The sequence below is a fragment of the Mandrillus leucophaeus genome, unplaced genomic scaffold (assembly GCF_000951045.1).
Source record: "Mandrillus leucophaeus isolate KB7577 unplaced genomic scaffold, Mleu.le_1.0 Scaffold29, whole genome shotgun sequence".
Classification (NCBI taxonomy): domain Eukaryota; kingdom Metazoa; phylum Chordata; class Mammalia; order Primates; family Cercopithecidae; genus Mandrillus; species Mandrillus leucophaeus.
Window position 1 is genome coordinate 1,263,360 of NW_012103031.1, and position 19,157 is coordinate 1,282,516.

The 19,157-nt window shown below is 39.8% G+C and overlaps 1 protein-coding gene across 4 annotated transcripts in view; it reads right to left on the minus strand.

Annotated features, from left to right (window-relative positions):
• Positions 1–5,073: 5,073 nt before the first annotated feature.
• The window catches only part of LOC105543707 (cytochrome P450 3A43), a 41,809-nt gene continuing 27,725 nt past the window's right edge, over positions 5,074–19,157 (minus strand). For 3 of the 4 annotated variants that reach the window (XM_011985738.1, XM_011985741.1, XM_011985739.1), the window contains 6 exons: positions 15,739–15,866; positions 14,547–14,613; positions 11,503–11,663; positions 9,339–9,565; positions 7,475–7,637; positions 5,074–5,272 (listed from right to left, as the gene is read on the minus strand). In XM_011985738.1, coding sequence (XP_011841128.1) covers positions 5,177–5,272; positions 7,475–7,637; positions 9,339–9,565; positions 11,503–11,663; positions 14,547–14,613; positions 15,739–15,866 — 842 coding nt within the window. In that variant the 3' untranslated portion in view covers positions 5,074–5,176. The remainder of the gene's footprint in view (positions 5,273–7,474; positions 7,638–9,338; positions 9,566–11,502; positions 11,664–14,546; positions 14,614–15,738; positions 15,867–19,157) is intronic. The other variant, XM_011985740.1, reaches the window with a different exon arrangement.

Below are 19,157 nucleotides of genomic sequence, written 5' to 3' on the forward strand. Positions count from 1 at the left end.
GATCTCGGCTCACTGCAACCTTCGTCTCCCTGGTTCAAGCGTTTCTCCTGCCTCAGCCTCCTGAGTAGCTGGGATTACAGGTGCACACCACCATGCCCAGCTAATTTTTGTATTTTTCAGTAGAGACGGGGTTTCACCATGTTGGTCATACTGGTCTCGAACTCCTGAGTGGACCTCGTGATCCACTCACCTCGGCCTCCCAAAATGCTGGGATTATAGGCATGAGCCACCGCGCCTGGCCTGATTTTTTTTTTTTTTTAAAGATAGAGTCTTGCTCTGTTGCCCAGGCTAGAGTGCAGTAGCTTGAACTTGGCTTACTGCAACCTCTGCCTGCTGGGTTCAAGCGATTCTTTTGCCTCAGCCTCCCAAGTAGCTGGGACTATAGGCATGCGCCACCAAGCCCAGCTAATTTTGTATTTTTAGTAGAGATGGGGTTTCACCATGTTGGCCAGGCTGGTCTCGAACTCCTGATGTCAAGTGATCCACCTGCCTCGACCTCCCAAAGTGCTAGGATTACAGGTGTGAGCCACTGTGCCCGGCCCAACTGATTTTTGATAGTAGTGCAAAAGCAATTCAGTGGAGGAAGGATAGCCTTTCCAAAAATGGTGTTGGAACAATGAATAGCCATAGGCCCCAAGAAATGAACCTTGAGCTAAACCTGATACCTTATACAAAAATTAATGCAGAATGAATCATAGACTTAAACGTAAACGATAAAACTATGTAACTTTTAGAAAAACAACAAAAACATTGGGGGTGGGGTGCGGTACACAAAGAATTTTCGGACTCAATACCAAGAACACAATTCATAACAGGAAAAATTGATAAATTGGTCCCCTCAAAATAAAGTTTTACTTGATAAAAGTAATGAAAAAACCTTGTGAAAAAGAAAAGTTAAGCTACACATTGTGACTATAAAAGAATAGCAGGTGAGAATCACGAGGGTCATAGGCTGATGGAGTAGTTCTGTATCTTGATTCTTCTGGGCATTATGCAAATCTACACGTGATGAATTTGCATAGAGCTACACACACACACACACATACACACAAATGAGGGCTCATAAAATGGTGAAATCTGAATAAAACCCTGTGGATTATGTCAATGTCAATTTCTTGTTACTAGAGTAATAAGAGTATACTATATCCATAGTTATGGAAGACATTAACATTGGGGGAAAAATGAAGGGTACATGACACATCCCTGTACATTTTTGGGGCAACTTTCTGTGAATATATATTTCCAAATAAAAATTAAATAAATATTTAAATTAAAAAAATGAATGTCTACCCTCCAGTTTGGGAAGACAGAAAAACATTCTTTCACTAGCACTGTTTTGATCATTGCTTTTATTTGCTCAATAAAAGCAATAAAATACTTGTTAAGAGGAAGGACAAGCAACACATTGCAACTCTAAAATAATAGCAGGTGAGGCCAGGCGTGGTGGCTTATGTCTGTAATCCCAGCATTTTGGGAGGCCGAGGCAGGCGGATCACTTGAGGTCGGGAGTTTGAGATCAGCCTGGCCAACATGGTGAAACCCCGTCTCTACTAAAAATACAAAAATTATCCAGGTGTGGTGGTGCATTCCTGTAGTCTCAGCTACTCAGGGTGGCGGGAGGGGGAGGGTGAGGCACGAGAATCCCTTGAACTCTGGGAGACAGAGGTTGCAGTGAGCTGAGATTGCACTACTGCACTCTAGGCTTGGTGATGGAGTGAGACCCTGTCTCCAAAAAAACCCCCAAAACCAAAACAAAACAGCAAGTGTAAAAAAAGCTGGCCAAAACCCACCAAACCAAAATGGCAATGGAAGTGACCTCAGGTCATCCTCACTGATCATTAAAAGCTAATTATAATGCATTAGCATGCTAAAAGACACTCCCACCAGGGCCATGAGAGTTTACAAATGACATGGCAATGTCAGGAAGTTTCCCTATATGGTCTAAAAAGGGGAGGAACCCTCAGTTCTGGGAATTGCCCACCCTTTCCTGGAAAACTCATGAATAATCCCCCTTATTTAGCCTGTAATCAAGAAATAACATAAAAATGGCCAAAGAGGAGCCTATGCTGCTGTTCTGGTCATGAAGTAGCCATTTTTATCCCTTTACTTCTTAATAAACTTGCTTTCACTTTACTCTATGAACTTGCCCTGAATTCTTTCTTGAGAGTGATCCAAGAACCCTCTTTTGGGGTCTGGACTGGGACCCCTTCCGGGTAACATTATTGCTAATAGTACATGCTATATTAGGGCAATTTCCTTTTGTTGATGAAAAGAATCAAACTCTGTAAAATATTTGAAGAGATTTATTCTGAGCCAAATATTAGTGAGCATGTCCTGTGACACAGCCCTCAGGAGGTACTGAGAACATATGCCCAAGGTGATAGGGGTGTGTCTTGGTTTTATACATTTTAGAGAGGCATGAGACATCAATCAAATACATTTCGGAAATACAATGGTTTGGTTCAGAAAGGTGGGACAACTCAAAGTGGGATGTTGAGGGGGTGTGTGCTTCCAGGCTATAGGTAAATTTAAACATTTTCTGACTGGTTGAGTTTGTTTAAAGACCTGGGATGGATAGAAAGGAAATGTTCAGGTTAAGATTGAAAAAAAAAAAAAAAAAAAAGCTTGTGGAGACCAGGGTTCTTTTGAAGTCTTATAGTGGCTGCCCTTAGAGACAATAGATGACAAATATTTCCCATTCAGAACTTTAAAAGGTGTTAGACTCTTACTTCATCTCTTCAGGATTGGGAGGGCCTGGAAGAAAAAGATCTAGCTACATGATGAAAAGAGATTCTTTACAGATGCAAATTCTTTACAGATGCCCCACAAAGGACCATTTCAAGATATGGCAAAGAAACATGTTTTGGGGTAAAATATTTTGGGTTTCTTCTTTGTCACGTAATGTTATGCCAAACTCAGGTTGGAAAGTAAGTCACGACATATAGGGTTAAATAAAACCCATCTGATGAGAATTTATGGTTTGTAGGGCATGACTCCCTAGATGCCTTAGATAGGAATTTGGGCAAGATGAAAAAATCAAGGCTTAGTTCTCACTCTGGAAAAGTGGAGACCCATATACACAAAATAAGAAAAACTGGCCACATGGTTACACAACCTGTTTCAACTAATTCCCTATGGTCATTTGGTTTATTTAATTACTTGGCTTTAATCCTAGGTTCATGGCTCATAAGCATTATGCAAACTAGAGTTATCATATTACTATTAATTTCACTTTGTTTTTTCTTTTTAAACCTTGTATCTGTTACCAGTTAAATTTCCTTACATAAGTACAACTCCCAAGCAAATAGTGCTGGTCTAGCCTCTTGAGATGATTTTAGATAAAATTAGACAATAATTGACTTCAGGTAGACTTAGCCTGTTTATTGCAGCACTATTCGCAATAGCAAAGATTTGGAATCAGCCCAAATGCCTGCCAACGATAGACTGAATAAAGAAAATGTGGTATATACACAATGGAATACTATGCAGCCATAAAAAGGAATGAGATCATGTCCTTTGCAGGGATATGGATGAAGCTGGAAGCTGTTATCCTTAGCAAACTAACACAGGAACAGAACACCAAACACCACACGTTCTCACTCATTAGTGTGAGCTGAACAATGAGAACACATGAACACAGGGAACAACACACTGGGGCGTGTTGGGCGGGGGCGGGGGAGGTAGAGCATCAGGACCAACAGCTAATGCATGTGGGGCTTAATACCTAAGTGGTAGGTTGATAGGTGCAGCAAACCATGGCACCCCTTTAACTGTGTAACAAACCTGCATGTTCTGCACATGTATCCTGAAACCTAAAATAAAATAAAATAGAAACAAACAAAACAAAATATCACTGCTCATTGATAATACTTTTAGTCATTCAAGAGCTCTGATGAAGATGACAAAAAGATTATTGTTGCTTTAATGCCTACTAACAAAACATCCATTCTACAGCTGTGGATAAAAGAGTAATTTTAACTTTCAAGTCTAATTATTTAAGAAATATATTTCATAAGGCTATAGCCACCATAGATAGTGATTCCTCTGATGGATCTGGGCAAAGTCAATTGAAAGCCTTCTGGAAAGGATTTACTACTCTAGATGCCATTGAGAGCATTCATGAGCCATGGGAGGAGGTCAAAATATCAACATTATTTTGAAAATTTGGGAATATATAGCCCTATTTCTTTGGGATGAAGCAGAAAAGGAAAAGGAAGAATTCTGTGCAGCCTCTGATACCGGCTGAAACTGATGAATGCCTTTAGCTTTGCTGCCCAATCAACTGACTAATAAACCACATCTTATTCAGTGTTCATTATGTTAAAACATTTGAGAGTAAAAGGTGAAATAGAACAAGTGTAGGAAAATATGTTCCCTGCCTTCCAGTACTATCAATTGAGATGATACATAACATTTAGTCAAAACTAATAATGTAAAAATATGTTCCTAAGTTGAATGTTACCAAATTGTGTGCTTCAAAAGAGGCAAATGAAACTACAAATATGTTTTCTAAACAATAGGCAAAGTCACAGTGGTTTAACTCACACCTAGATTAATAATCAATTAATAATCAATTAATAATCAATTAATCCTTTAGAGTTCTGTAAAAGGCCCCATAGAACCAGCAATTGTAATGACCAAAAATATTTAGTTGTTGATCTCATTGATCTAATTCTGTAGATTCATCCTTAATATGCAGGAAGACATCAGATAACAGTTTTGTAAAGAGGTGTTTATTGACTTTCTCAATATAATACTTACTATAGAATATCACAAATAGAACATGTAATATAAATGCCACTACAATAATCACAACTATAATTTTCCTTTTCATTAAAAATTGTTGGTAAAATTGTAGAGAAAAGTTTATTCTCTGATCAGAGCTCAGGAGGACCTGAGGGTACTAACTGGAGGTGGCAAGGAGATAGTCTTATGAGAACTAGAGAAGGTGACTGTACTTATTTGGCACTGATTTGTCACCTCCTTCATAGTATGCAATGTGTAATACTCTACACAGACAATGAGAGCTCAATGAATGTAGATCATTTCTAATTATTCACCCAATACATTAGGTTAAGCTCATCTTCATTTCTGAGTTTTATTCACAAAGCAATTTGAAGTGTCTGGTGTTCTGGGATACAGCTTTCTTGAACAAAGTAGAAGTCCTTAGGGAAAGTCAGGGTCCACTTGTAATCCCATCTCTTAAGTGCACTTTTAAAACAATAGGTTTTTCTGGTTGAAGAATTGGTAGATTGTTTAATTTCAGTGGGATCTGCAAAAGTTAAACAAGAATATTGGGAAACAATGAAGCAAACGAAGAAAAGATAGAAGCAAAGTAAAAAAGATGACATCAAGGGTAATGCTTTGCAATGATTTTTAAAAACTACTTTCAGCACCATACATGTTGGTTTCTTTGTACTTGTTCAGTGAGCTCTGTGAAGACTGGATAGTGAAAGCATTTACCATTCATCATTTAACAAAATGTTTATTGAGTATCTATTCTGTGCCAGGCTTGAGATTGTTCATGCTGGCTTCTGTTCCTTTTTATTTAAATTTTAAGCAAAGAGATATTTTAAAAAATCAAATCCAGATTATTAGGCATTATGTTAAACTATTTTAGAAAAGTCATATAAAGTTAATTTTGTGTATGATGAAACTTGCAAGATAATCCTCAGTAGGTGTTATATATTTCAATTAAATGGACAGTCTTCAACTTATAAAGAATTCATTAACTTCTTCCAACTGAACCCATCCAGTGTAATGATGGGAAGAGACCTTCAAGAAGCATTATGCTTTTGTTTTTTACATCTTCTCTTGATTTCCAAAGGAAATGCAAATGGGAAGCTTCTCAAGGCCTATAGTGTTTTGACTAATACTTTGAGCCCTCATTCTCACCAAGTCACTTCTTCAGTGTCAGGGGAGCAGCCAGCAGAGAAATGTTCTGATCTCAGTTAAGTGAAGGGCAGGGAGATTGTCATGGAAATTGAAAAGTGCCAGCTAGTAGATGCTTGGGAACTTGCCAGGGAGTATCACCCCATCCCACGTGTGCAGAGACCTGCTTTTATTCAGAGCTGAGCCTCTGTCTGTACACACTTAGAGAATGGATACACAGCTTCCCTAAAGCCACAAATAGGATTGAAACACTATCTATTCTTCTTCTTTCCCATGCACAAAGCCTACTTTAGAATAGGAGTTGCATAGTAAATGCACAAGTCTTAGAAATAAGACTTATAGGGCCTTGCTTGATATAAATCAATGACAAGTATTCATTAAGTTTTTCAGAGAAAGGATTCCATATCTTTCTATTAATATGACTCATTATTTTTACATTTCAAATGGCATGAATATGTTTTTCCTGTAGATCGACACACACACTCAAATATACAAATGTCACATGTTAAATTTAAAAATTAAATAGCTTAAAACTTGTATCCAAGGACTCCAAATCAACTGCAAATCACTCCTTAAACATGTATAGAATGCCTGCAATGGATAATGTCCCCTGCAAGACGCTATTGGACTTTTATGAAAGAATTAAAACAAAACAGCGTAAATGGGGCAGAGAGGAGAAATTCTTAGAATAGAGAAAAGACTTACAGAATAAAACTGATTGGTGTAATGAAAAGTATAAAATTAGGTGATACCAGCCTGCAATAAACTGTAACAAAGCAGAAGAATAATTGGCCCTGTACTCGATGGGGAAGGTTTCTTAGAGTGGCTTGGGGAATTGATGTAGGACTTGTAGGATAAGAACAAAATGAGAAGGAAAAGAAGAACATTTATAGAGCTATTATTGGGGTGAAAAGATGTACAGCTTGTATGAAGCAGGGAAGCAGCACTCCTGGAAGATAAGGCCAAATGGTCAGGATGGCCTTGGACTATGAGCATCTTTTCTATCTAGCAGAAATGCCTTAAATTAGTGATTCTCAACATTGGCTTCACGTGAGAACCAATGGGAGAGCTTTTAAAGCCACAACTCTGGACAAATTAGTTTAGAATTTGTGAGATGATCCAGGCAACATGAATTTTTGAAGCTCCCCAGTGATTCCAATGTATAGTTAGTGGTTGAGAAACACTGTCATGAGAAGGCTTCTGCAAGTTCTAGTGGAGGAAAGCACCATTCAAAAGTCCTGACAAAGTAATCATTGTACTTCATGATTGTGCAAAACACTTCCTTATCTTTACAGTTGACATGAAACTGAATTTAAAATTTGCTCAGGTTCACAGAGACTGAACATAATTATACCATGCTAATCTATATTGATATTAGATGATCTTTATAGTTCTGTCTTTATAAAGTCACAGATTTTGAACTCCAGAAGAGATTCATCTTTAAGGATTATAGATAGCTCCAATTAGATTCTTTGTCCCACACAGCAAATTATTGAAAGATGAACAATAATTTAAAAAAATACATAGACTTTTCAGTTTAAAAAACTCCCAATAAAGATTATTTATAAGAAAGTTTACTGACCTGAGTTTCTTCACAAGGTTCGAAGGAGAAGTTCTGCAGTGCTTTAATGACAGCTAGTTTTATGTTTGTGAGAGCAAACCTCATGCCAATGCAGTTTCGGGGTCCAGCTCCAAAAGGTATGTATCTGTAAGGATCTATGCTGTCCTTGTTCTTCTTACTGAACCTAGTTTCACAGAAGTAGATAAAAACAAGTTAATGAAACATAAAAACTATTAAAACTACACGTTAGGCCGGGCATGGTGGCTTTTGGGAGGCGAGCCCCACCTCAGCCTCCCAAAGTGCTGGTATTACAGGCGTTAGCCACCGCACCTGGCCGGCTATACATTTTTTGAAGGTTAAACTCATGTTTATTCAAATTTGATTCCTCAATATTTGATTATATTGAGAAAAAATTTTGATGGAGGAAAGTGATAATGCCCTTGTGGTTATGTGTTTTTAAAAGAGTACTTATATTTTAGAGAAAATTCTGAAATAGTTACAGGTTATTGCTTCAAGATAGCATTGTAGTCACAGAGAGGATTGTGATGGTGTGTGGACAGGGCAGCTGACATGCAGTATTGACTGTTGAGACAGGTGATGAACACACGGGGATGCATTAATACTATTCTATAGCTTGGTGTCTATAGATGATAGTTATGTGTATGTCAAACATTCTTCACAACAGACTTTTTTTTAGTATATGGATTTCTCACTGCCTGGTCCAGTTCCTGACACACGGTACCCACTTACTATCTGTTTGGTGACTGAATGATGCAAAGAGAAGTGCAGTGAGCGGTCTCTGATTTTGTGTTGGTGCAGCCACAGGAGGCGGAAGTGCCGAGATGGAGGAAACACAGAAGTCCTCTACTCCAGAAAACAGAGAACTTGGTCAATTCTGATTTGCTCTTTCAACAAGTATTATGTACAGAGTCTGTGCTAGCAGTAGGGACAGCATGCCTGACAAGACAAGGTCCCCGCCATTGGGAAGTTTATAGTTAGGGGCCAATAAAAGTGTAGATCCCAGGCCTCACCAACCAGTGCCCTACAAAGTTCATTCCAAATTTTCCTTTCCAAAATGGGAAAATACCAACTATTTCCAGAGTGCAAACTGTGCCCAAAGCCTGACCTTGGCTCTGAATTCCCAGAAGATCATGCCCAACACTTCCAAGGAGGAACTTCTCGAGAAGTCTAGAAAGCAGGTGACTTTGCTTTGGAAGAGTCACCAACAACTGAGAGTATAAGGGAGCCGGCACAGGACTGCAGACACAGACAGGACCAGGAGAACCTCTGCTTCCCTCTGTCCTCCATGAAGTGGTTTAAACCATCAGGGATGAGGATGTCTCAGGACCTCAGCCTGCACTTTTACAATTACATTACAGAAAACCGCAAGCAATGTTGAAAAAAAAAAGGATGTGGAAACATGTCCTAAACATGGTGCTAAATTCAGAGAGCTAAAGGGCACAGCAAAGAAACACTGAAATGAATAACAAGCTTATATACTCAAAATAACGTTATGGTGAAATGAATTACAGCTTATGCATACATAAATATGTAGTAACATAAGATAGTAGATAGGTTATGGTTTACTTTGAAATGAAGTAAGCAGCAGTTCAAACTCAAATAAAATGTGATAGTGTACTAGTTTTTAAAAATGTCTGTATGCATAGAAAAATGCCTATAAGACATGCATTACATAGTTAATGAGGGTTGTTATAAGGTGTTTCCTAATCTATGGTTTGTAAAGTTTGACAGTTATCATTTTGTAATAAAAAACTTCCAAAATAAAAAAGCACATATTCAAATGATTGCTATGTGCATTGAGAGAGGCAGAATATACTTCCACCAGGCTAGTTGAGGGAGGGCTCCCTTCCCAGGGGCCTTGTACCTTTCAGGGCAGAACTTCTCAGGCTCTGTCCAGTACTTTCGGTCATGGTGAAGAGCGTATATTGGAACCATCACTGCTAACCCTTTGGGAATGAACACCCCATTGATTTCAATATCTTTTTTGCAGACTCTTGTAACTCTACTAACAACTGGGAATAGTCTGAGCGTTTCATTCACCACTATGTCAAGGTACTCCATCTGTACCAGGGTATCGTAAGTGACAGGTGCCTGGGAAGAGAGAAACAGATTTGGATAAATTGAGATTTGGAATTAACTTTCAACTTAGTCCATGCAGTACTATTGAAGTGTTAGGAGCTCCAGAGAATAACTCGTACTGGTAAAAGATTGTTGCATTTATAAACTATTTTAATAACTGTCCATACGCAGCAATGTGCTCAATGGCCCATTGAGATGTGTGGAGGAGTTATGAATTTGGCACAATCCCCTACACAGAGACTGAAATCCTTGATGTTACCATTTCATGTGTTTTCTTTCTTGGGTGAAGAAGCATGACTATTAGACGATGGCCATTTGAATCACCTAAAATATGCCTAAGCCAGTGTCACCTTTCCAAAGAGAGGCTATGCATCTATACCAAGGAAAGAGAAAATGTAAAAAAGCAAATCCTCTATTTCATACAACCATTTAAAATTGAAAAGTCCTGTTTAGACTGGGCATAGTGACTCATGCCTGTAATTCCAACACCTTGGGAGGCCGAGGTGGGTGGATCACTTGAGGTCAGGAGTTTGAGACCAGCCTGGCCAACATGGCGAAACCCTGTGTCTACTAAAAATATAAAAATTAGCCGGGCATAGTAGCACACGCCTGTAATCCCAGTTATTTGGGTGGCTGAGGCACGAGAATCACTTGAACCCTGGAGGCGAAGGTTGCAGTGAGCCGAGATCACTGTACTGCTCTACACCCTGGGTGACGAAGCAAGACTCCATCCCCCCCAAAAAAAAAAATGTGGAGAGTAACGCTGTGTTATTTAAAAACTTTATAAATAGTTTGGGAATAAACTAGTTCCTTTGTAACCCAAATATGACAAAAGAACTTTTTTTTTTTTTTTTTTTTGGAGACGGAGTCTTGCTCTGTTGCTCAAGCTGGAGTGCAGTAGTGCGATCTCGGCTCACTGCAAGCTCCGCCTCCTGGGTTCACACCATTCTCCTGCCTCAGCCTCCCGAGTAGCTGGGACTACAGGCGCCCGCCACCACACCTGGCTAATTTTTTTGTCTTTTTTAGTAGAGATGGGGTTTCACTGTGTTAGCCAGGATGGTCTTGATCTCCTGACCTTGTGACCTGCCCGCCTTGGCCTCCCAAAGTGCTGGGATTACAGGCGTGAACCACCGCACCCGGCCGACAAAAGAACTTTATAACTGGAGAGGGCACACAATTTCAGTGCTATTGAGAGTTATAAACAGGATAGGAATCCTCCATGCAGCCCCATCCTCTCTTTCTCGAACAGTCTCCCACTTGTTCCTTTAGGCCTGGACTAGGAGCTTAGATGAACATTCCTTTGTGTTCACCTCACTGCCAAACCAGGGCCAGCCCCAAGGCCAGGTCTCATTGCACCACAAAGAATTCCAATTCTGGCAGAATTCTGAAAACAGTGTGGGTAATACGTGACTAGCATTTGGTGTTATATTTGGAAGGTAATATTGTAGAGGGTAAGTGTTTGGCCCAGGTGTCAGGCACCCTGGTTCCTAGCTTGGCTTCTTCACCATTAGCTACTTGACTGGAGCATGAGAGAGGTGTGAGGCAGAGCTGAGTCAGCCTGCCCAGCCCACCCAGTGCCAGGCTCCATCAGACCAACAGCCAGAACAGAGTGAGTCCGGCCAATATCAGCAGAACTCACTATCCAGACTTGTGAGCAATGAATGGTTGTTTTTAGATGCCATTGAGGTTTCTGGATATTTTTTACTTGGTGTTATGTTGGTAACAGATAATGGATGCAGCAGGATCAGCACTGTTTTACAAAGATCTTCTGCAAGAAGCATCCACTACTTATGTTTCTCCCTTTGTTTTTCCTCTTAGAGCCTTTATGTATAGTGTATATGAAAGAACTGATGCTTAAACTTTTTGAAAAAATTCTCCTGGCAAATGGTGAGGAGGGATTTTGCTGAGGCTTCACTTCTTCCCTCCTTCTCCAGGGATCGTCCACTCACCTTATTGGGCAAAACTGCGTCAATCTCCTGCTGCAGTTTCTGCTGGACATCAGGGTGAGTGGCCAGTTCATACATAATGAAGGGGAGAGTGGTGCTAGTTGTGTCATAGGCAGCAAAAATAATGATAATTGACTGGGCCACAAGCTCCAGGTCAGACAGAGCTGAAAGGAGAGGAAAGACATTTTAGGAAAAGCAGCCAATGTAGATCATCACAGTTTAGATGCAGTGAAATCCCAGTGAAGCTCCCAAATCCCTAGGGGCAACAATAGAAAAGCAATTCAGTTACACTGGGGGTGGTTTCACTCTGATGTGTATCCTACAGAACTAGAACAAGGCAAAATCATTTTAATCCAGTTTTTTCCAGGGTCTACGCGATTGTGGGCCATCCACTCCTCATGATATCATCCCCACCAGTTGCACAGCTGGGTAACTTTCAGAAAGAGCATTTCTGTCTAACATACTCAGTATTATGGGGATATCCCTTGGATAATCATAAAAGTACTTTACCTGTAAGTAAACATGGAGTAACATTCTCCCCAGTTTAAATTACTCTAGCTACAGTATAGCTTAACAAAGAGTCAGAGAGTTTGCAATGCTAAGGTTTGATTTTAGGGAAATATAAAGGATCTTTTCTCTAAGCATGTTGGAGGGAACCCAAGGGAAGAAGATTGGGCTACAGATCATCTCTTGCCACTCAACGTGTGATCCGTGGACCAGCAGCACCAGCAGCATCTGGCAGCTTATTAGAAATGCAAAATCTCAAACCCTACCCTCAAACTGCAGAATCAAAATCTGAACTTTCATGAGGTGTGGTAATTTTTGTGCCCAGCATGGCTTGGGAAGCATGGATTACACCTTTGAGTGACATCAAGTAATAGAGTTCCTAGGGCACAAGTCTTCAAAATGGATGATCTCTGGATATACCAAAGCTACAAAGACAAAAATCTAGAAGTGAGGTGATTGACTGTAGTCCAGTGAATGGTTTTAATAAAACAGCAGGAGGCTTGGCACAGTGGCGCAAGCCTTTAATCCCAGCACTTTGGGAGGCTGAGACAGGAGGATCATTTGAGGTCAGGAGTTTGAGACCTGGCCAACATGGTGAAACCCCACCTCTACTAAAAATACAAAAAAATCCACAACTGGGTGTGGTGGTGGGCGCCTGTAGTCCCAGCTACCCGGGAGGCTGAGGCAGGAGAATTGCTTGAACCCGAGAGGCAGAGGTTGCAGTGAGCCAAGATCAGGCCACTTCACTCCAGCCTGGGCCACAAAGTGAGACTCCATCTCAAATAATAATAATAATAATAATAACACAACAGGAAGAATGCATTTATAGATGGGCATTGGCCAACATGAAATATAAAAACAGTAGGGTCCCATGAGTGGAATTCATAGTGCCTATTCCATCCTGGCCCGATTCTCTCTGCTCCACTTCATGTTCACTGAACAGCGTTTATGACTAGAGATTGGCCTCCCTCTTGATATTTCTTTCGAGAAAAGCTTAGCACAGTCAGCCATTGGTCTGTTTGATCAGGACTGGATTAAGACCTTTAGAGACCTAGGGTACTAAAATAAATATGGTGCCCACTCCAACCATGTATTTCATAACTGAAAACAATACAAGATGAGTGTGAGAAAGGTCTACAGAGTTGTGATTTACCGGTGATAATTTTTGTGATGATGTTGTGGGTAAATTCAACTTTCCAATTATCTTATTCAGTTGGCATGAACCCCAGGACACGGAATTGAAATGAAATCATAATCTCAAAGTGTAGATCTGCTACCCAGTAGGATAGGCACTAGCCTCAGGTGGCTACTTAAATTTAATTAATTAAAATTAGATATATTTAAAAATTGTTCTTCAGTGGCAGCAGCTACATGTTCAGTACTCGATAGCCACATGTATCTAGTGATGTCTGTATCGAGCAATGAAACGATAGACTGTTGCCCTTTTCACACAAAGTTGTATTGGGACAGATGGACAGATGATACATGACACATAGATAGACAAGTAGATGAAGACATATTTACAATGGTGTGTTTGAGTTAACCATTTCCTGCTCTTTATTTTTACTTATTTTATTTATTTAGTATTATTTTTGAGACAGAGTCTCACTCTGTTGCCCAGGCTGGAGTGCAATGGTGGGATCTCGGCTCACTGCAACCTCTGCCTCCCTGGTTCAAGCGATTCTCCCACCTCAGCCTCCCAAGTAGCTGGGATTACAGGTGTGCGCCACCACACCCGGCTAGTTTTTGTATTTTTAGTAGAGACAGAGTTTCGCCTTGTTGGCCAGGCTGGTCTCGAACTCCTGACTTCAGGTGTACCTGCCTTGGCCAACCAAAGTGCTGAGATTACAGATGTGAGCCACCGTGCCCCGCCTCCATTTCTTGCTCTTTAGAATTAATTGTTAATATTCACAATTATGTCATATGGTTGTCAAACCTTGGTGGCTTGAAATCGATCATGGTCATTATTTTGCAACCATCATAGTAATGATGGTTTCAATCAAAACCGTCCATGGGTGGTGAAACTAGTAGGTGAAAAATTGAAGAGGAAAAGGGCACTACACAGTCTTAGAGGTTTTCCCACAGTTACTTTTCATTACATAGGGGAAAAATAAAACCCGTCAGTAGATTAACCTGGTAAACACACTTTCACCAAGTGTTTCCAGTTAAAATCACCCGTATTTGGACAGTGTGTCTCCCGATTGGATGTTAGATGTATGTTTCCAAGCAGAGGTTCTGAGTAAGTGGATCTGGAGGAGGCTGAGAACTGGCATTTGATCTGATGCGGGTGACCCACAGATCACGGACCGACCTCCAGGCATGCCACACTTGTTCAGGGTTGCCCTTCAAGCCTGGGATGTGGCTATGCCTGTGTGCTTCTACAAAGTGCCTCCAGCTATTGTTTATAACATCCAAATGTGTGCCTTTCTGGAATGTTGAAGAAATTCTCATTTTCCTGGAAAACTTTCTGCACATTTTCAGAACAGGGCCTTCTCTCCAGCTGTCCCCATCAATAGCCCCCGGATACAGTCCTTGGTTACCTTTATGGGATTTTGTTTCTTTGGAATTCTGGGAGTCAATCATCTGTTGAAAGAAATCTACTCGGTGCTAGAAGCAAAAAGAGAAATTTAATGACAGAAAGTCACTTGTGATGTCAGAAGTGAATCAGGAGTCCAGTCCTAAGCACCCCTCCTGAGACTATGCTGCCTTTAAGTTCAGAAGTGTAATGGGTGTTGCTTGAGTCACCAATGTTTAGAATAAAATCACGCATCTAAAACCTTGGAGAGCAGGATGTTTCCTTGAGAGAAATCCATTTGTCATGTCTATCTGCTTTTTTGTCTTTGCTCTCCCTGATCCCCAGCTTCTCTGGCCTTTGGACACAGCTTCCTGGCCAAAGAGATGTCAGCTCATTCTCTAGTCATAATTTCTTGAACAGGAAGAAGTCCTGAATTTCAATCCTATTTGTTCTCCTGCCTTTATTCTTAACCAATGGACAAATAGATTAATATCAGGATAATCCCAGGGGAGCTGTTTTGAATGCATCTTCAAATACTCCCCACTCCTAGAACTCTATACAACGTTCACTGTCACCTAGGGGACCCAGTCCTGCATTCCTGACTTTGAGGCATCATCATCGGGCTGGTCTCCAGGGTTCATGAAGGCAAAGCTTGCACCCACAATGCCCAGAGAAGACCCCTGCCCAGTCCAGGCTATGACAGGACTGAAATTTAACATACACTTACTTCAGCAGGTAGCCTGGTAGGGACTTCTGCTGAAGAAAGTGTAAAAATAGCAGGCTTGGACTTGAAATGATTCCTTACTAATCTAAGAACTGAGGAAATTGTAATAACCATAAAATAATTTTATGCAGTCATTTTTATCAAGTCAGATTTATTGGCAATTTTATAAGTCAAATTTATTGACAATTTTATACAGTCAAATTTATTGACAATTACTGAAAGGAAGAGAAGCGGTAAAGCTTCTATCTCTACATTATTTATGCCATAATATACTAAAGTCTTGCCTATTATTAAATTCCAAATGCTGTTTCACTCATTCTCTTTCTTCTTCAAGCTTCACCTTCTTTATTCCCAGCAAAATGTAAAAACCCTCTTGCTCTAAAGTTCTCTATCTGCCTTTAAAAAACACAGATAAGTGCACAGATCATATGTAAACAGCCCAAAAACATAATAAAAAAGTGAACATTCTCATGTCACCACCACCAGATTTTACCTTTTGTTTATCTTTGAGGCGACTTTCTTTCATCCTTTCAATGGAATTTTTTAAAAAACGGGTAACATCTTTTGGAAACAAACCGATATTTAGGACTTCAAAAACTGGGGTAAGAAATGGAAAGAGTGCTATAGGAAAATTAAAAAGAAAAAGAAAAAATAAATCATCGTGAAAAATGTGAAATTTACCTACAGCAATTACAATTTTCTCTACCTATAGACTTCAGGGTTCTCAACCAGGATCCATTTCCTGTATGACCTTTGCCCCTCTTCCAGGCCAATGGCTGAGCAAGAGCAGATCCACACATGGGGGCCTCTACTATAGCAGTGAGATCAGTGGTCCCTTCTGCATCTTCAGAGTGACCAAAGGAACAGAATTAAATTCCCTGACTTCTTAGCCTTTATCTACTGGACTAGAGTCTCTTTGGATAGCCCAGATCATAGCCTGCCGCTTTAATTAATCATGTTTTTCCATGAAATAGTAGTCAGGATAGAAACAATATGGCAAATGTCCTTCAGCTACCATGGAATGAAACTAGAACTCAATAAGAGAAAGAGAATTGCCCTTTGGGAGGCTGAGGCAGGCAGATTGCTTGAGGTCAGGAGTTTGAGATCAGCCTGACCAACATGGCAAAACCCCATCTCTACTAATGATACAAAAATTAGCCGAGTGTGGTGGCATGTGCCTGTAGTCCCAGGTACTCGGGACTCAGGCATGAGAATCGCTTGAACCGGGCAGGCAGAAGTTGCAGTGAGCTGAGATTGCACCAGTGTACTCCAGCCTGAGTGACAGAATGAAACTGTCTCTCTCAAAAAAAGAGAAAAAAAAAAAGAGAGAGAGAGAAAAGAGAATTGGAAAACTCACACATATGTGGAAGTTAAACAATATACTTTTAAGTAACCAATGAGCTGAAGTAGAAAGCAAAAGGACAATTAGAAACTGTTTTGAGATGAAGAACAGTTTCATGAGATGCCAAAGCATATGGGATGTAGCCAAAGCAATGTTCAGAGGGAAATTTATAGCTGTGAATGTCAGATAATCTCAAATCAATAACCTAAATGTATACCATAACACACTGAAAAATGAAGAGTAAACTAAAACTAAAGTCAGCAGAAAGGGGGAAATTAATAAAAACTGAAGTGTAACGTAATGAAATAGAGATTTAAAAGCAATAAAGAAAAGCAATGAAACCAAAACTTGGTTCCATGAAAATATCATCAGCCAGGCACGGTGACTCAAGCCTGTAATCCTAGCACTTCGGGAGGCCGAGGCAGGCGGATCACCTGAGGTGAGGAGTTAGACCAGCCTGGCCGACATGGCGAAACTCTGTCCCTACTAAAAATTTAAAAATTAGCTGGGCGGGGTGGTGGACATCCATAATCCCAGCTACTCAGGAGGGTGAGGCAGGAGAATTGCTTAAATCTGGGAGGCAGAGGTTGCAGTGAGCCTAGATCATGCAACTTTTTTGAGACTCTGTCTCAAAAAAAAAAAAAAAAATCAAAACTCAAAACTCATGGACATAGAAAGTAGAAGGATGGTGACCAGAGGCTGGGAAGGGTAGTGGGGGCGGGGGAGGTAAGGATAATAAAAGGCTACAAAAAATAGTTAGAAAGAATGAATCAGACCTATGATTCGATAGCACAACAGAGTGACTATAGTCAATAATAACTGTACATTTTAAAATCACTTAGAGTGCAATTGGAATGTTTGCAATTCAATGGATAAATGCTTGAGGGGATGGATTCCCCATTCTTCATAATGCTCTTATTTCACATTTCATGTCTGTATCTAAATCATCTCATATACCCCATAAATATATACACCAACTATGTATCCACAAAGGTTAAGAATAAAAAATTAGCTTCAAAAATAAAGCTCAAGGCCAGGCGCGGTGGCTCATGCCTATAATCCCAGCACTTTGGGAGGCCGAGGCAGTTGGATCACCTGAGGTCAGGAATTTGAGACCAGCTTGACCAACGGTAAAAACCCTGTCTTTACTAAAAATACAAAAAGTAGCCGGGCATAGTAGTGCATGCCTGTAGTCCCAGTTACTCGGGAGGCTGAGGCAGAAGAGTCGCTTGACCCCAGGAGGTGGAGGTTGAAGTGAGCCAAGATTGTGCCATTGCACTCCAGCCTGAGCAACAAGAGCAAAACTCCATCTCAAAAAAAAGCTCAAATGTTACCACAAAAAAGAAAATATCATCAGAATTGGCAAATCTTTAGCTACACTGATGAAGAAATAAAAAGAGTTGACTCAGTTTACTAGTCTCAGAAATAAAAGAGGGGAAATAATTATTACTGACATTTAAGAAAAATAAAAAGTAGCATAAAGACATTCTCTTAACAATTATGGTATTAGAACAATTGTATAAATTAGATAACAGGTAAAATGGACAAATTCTTTGAAAGGCACACACTACAGAAACTGAGTTGGAAAGAAACAGACAATAGATCTATAACATGTAAAGGGATTGAATCAGTAATCAAAACTACCCACAAAGAAAAGGCCAGGCCAGATAGTTCCAATAATGAATTCTACCTAATATTTAAAAGAGAATTAATACCCATTCTACAAACACTTTCAAAAACTAGAAAATGAGGAAACATTTCCAAATTCATTCTATAAGGCCAGTATTACCATCATATTAAAACTGGACAAATATATCACAGGATAAAGAAACTACGGACTAACAGATCTTGTAAATATAAATGCACAAATCCTGAACAAAATACTAGCAAACTGGATCAATCTAGCAACATATAAAAATAATTATATACCATAACCAAGAGGGGTTTACCCCAGGGAAACAAGATTGTGTAATATACCATGTCAATTCAATGAAAACACACAGTCGTCTCAGTATGTACGGTAAAAGCATTTGACAAAAATCCGAAAGGCTTTTGTGATAAAAACACTTAACAACTAAAAATAGAAGAGAATTCTTCCACCTGATAAAGGGCATCTATGAAACCCATAGCTAACCATAGTTAATACCTTTCCCCCTAAGATCATGAATGAGACAAGGATACTTCTCTCAGCACTTCTATTTACCTATTAAAACTAATAAATGTGTTCAGAAATATTTGAAGATATAAGGTCAGTATACAGAAATAAACTGTATTTCTGTACATTACAATATACAATCCAAAAGTGGAATTTAAAAATTGTATTTACCATAGCATCAAAATATTAGTGATACACTTATTAGGAATAACATTAACAAAAGTGCAAAACCTAGACTCTGAAAAATACAAAACACTGTTGAAATAAATGAAAGAGGCCGGGCGTGGTGGCTCACACCTGTAATTCCAGCACTTTGGGAGGCCGAGGCGGGTGGATCATGAGGTCAGGAGATCGAGACCATCCTGGCTAACGTGGTGAAACCCCGTCTCTACTAAAAATACAAAAAATTAGCCAG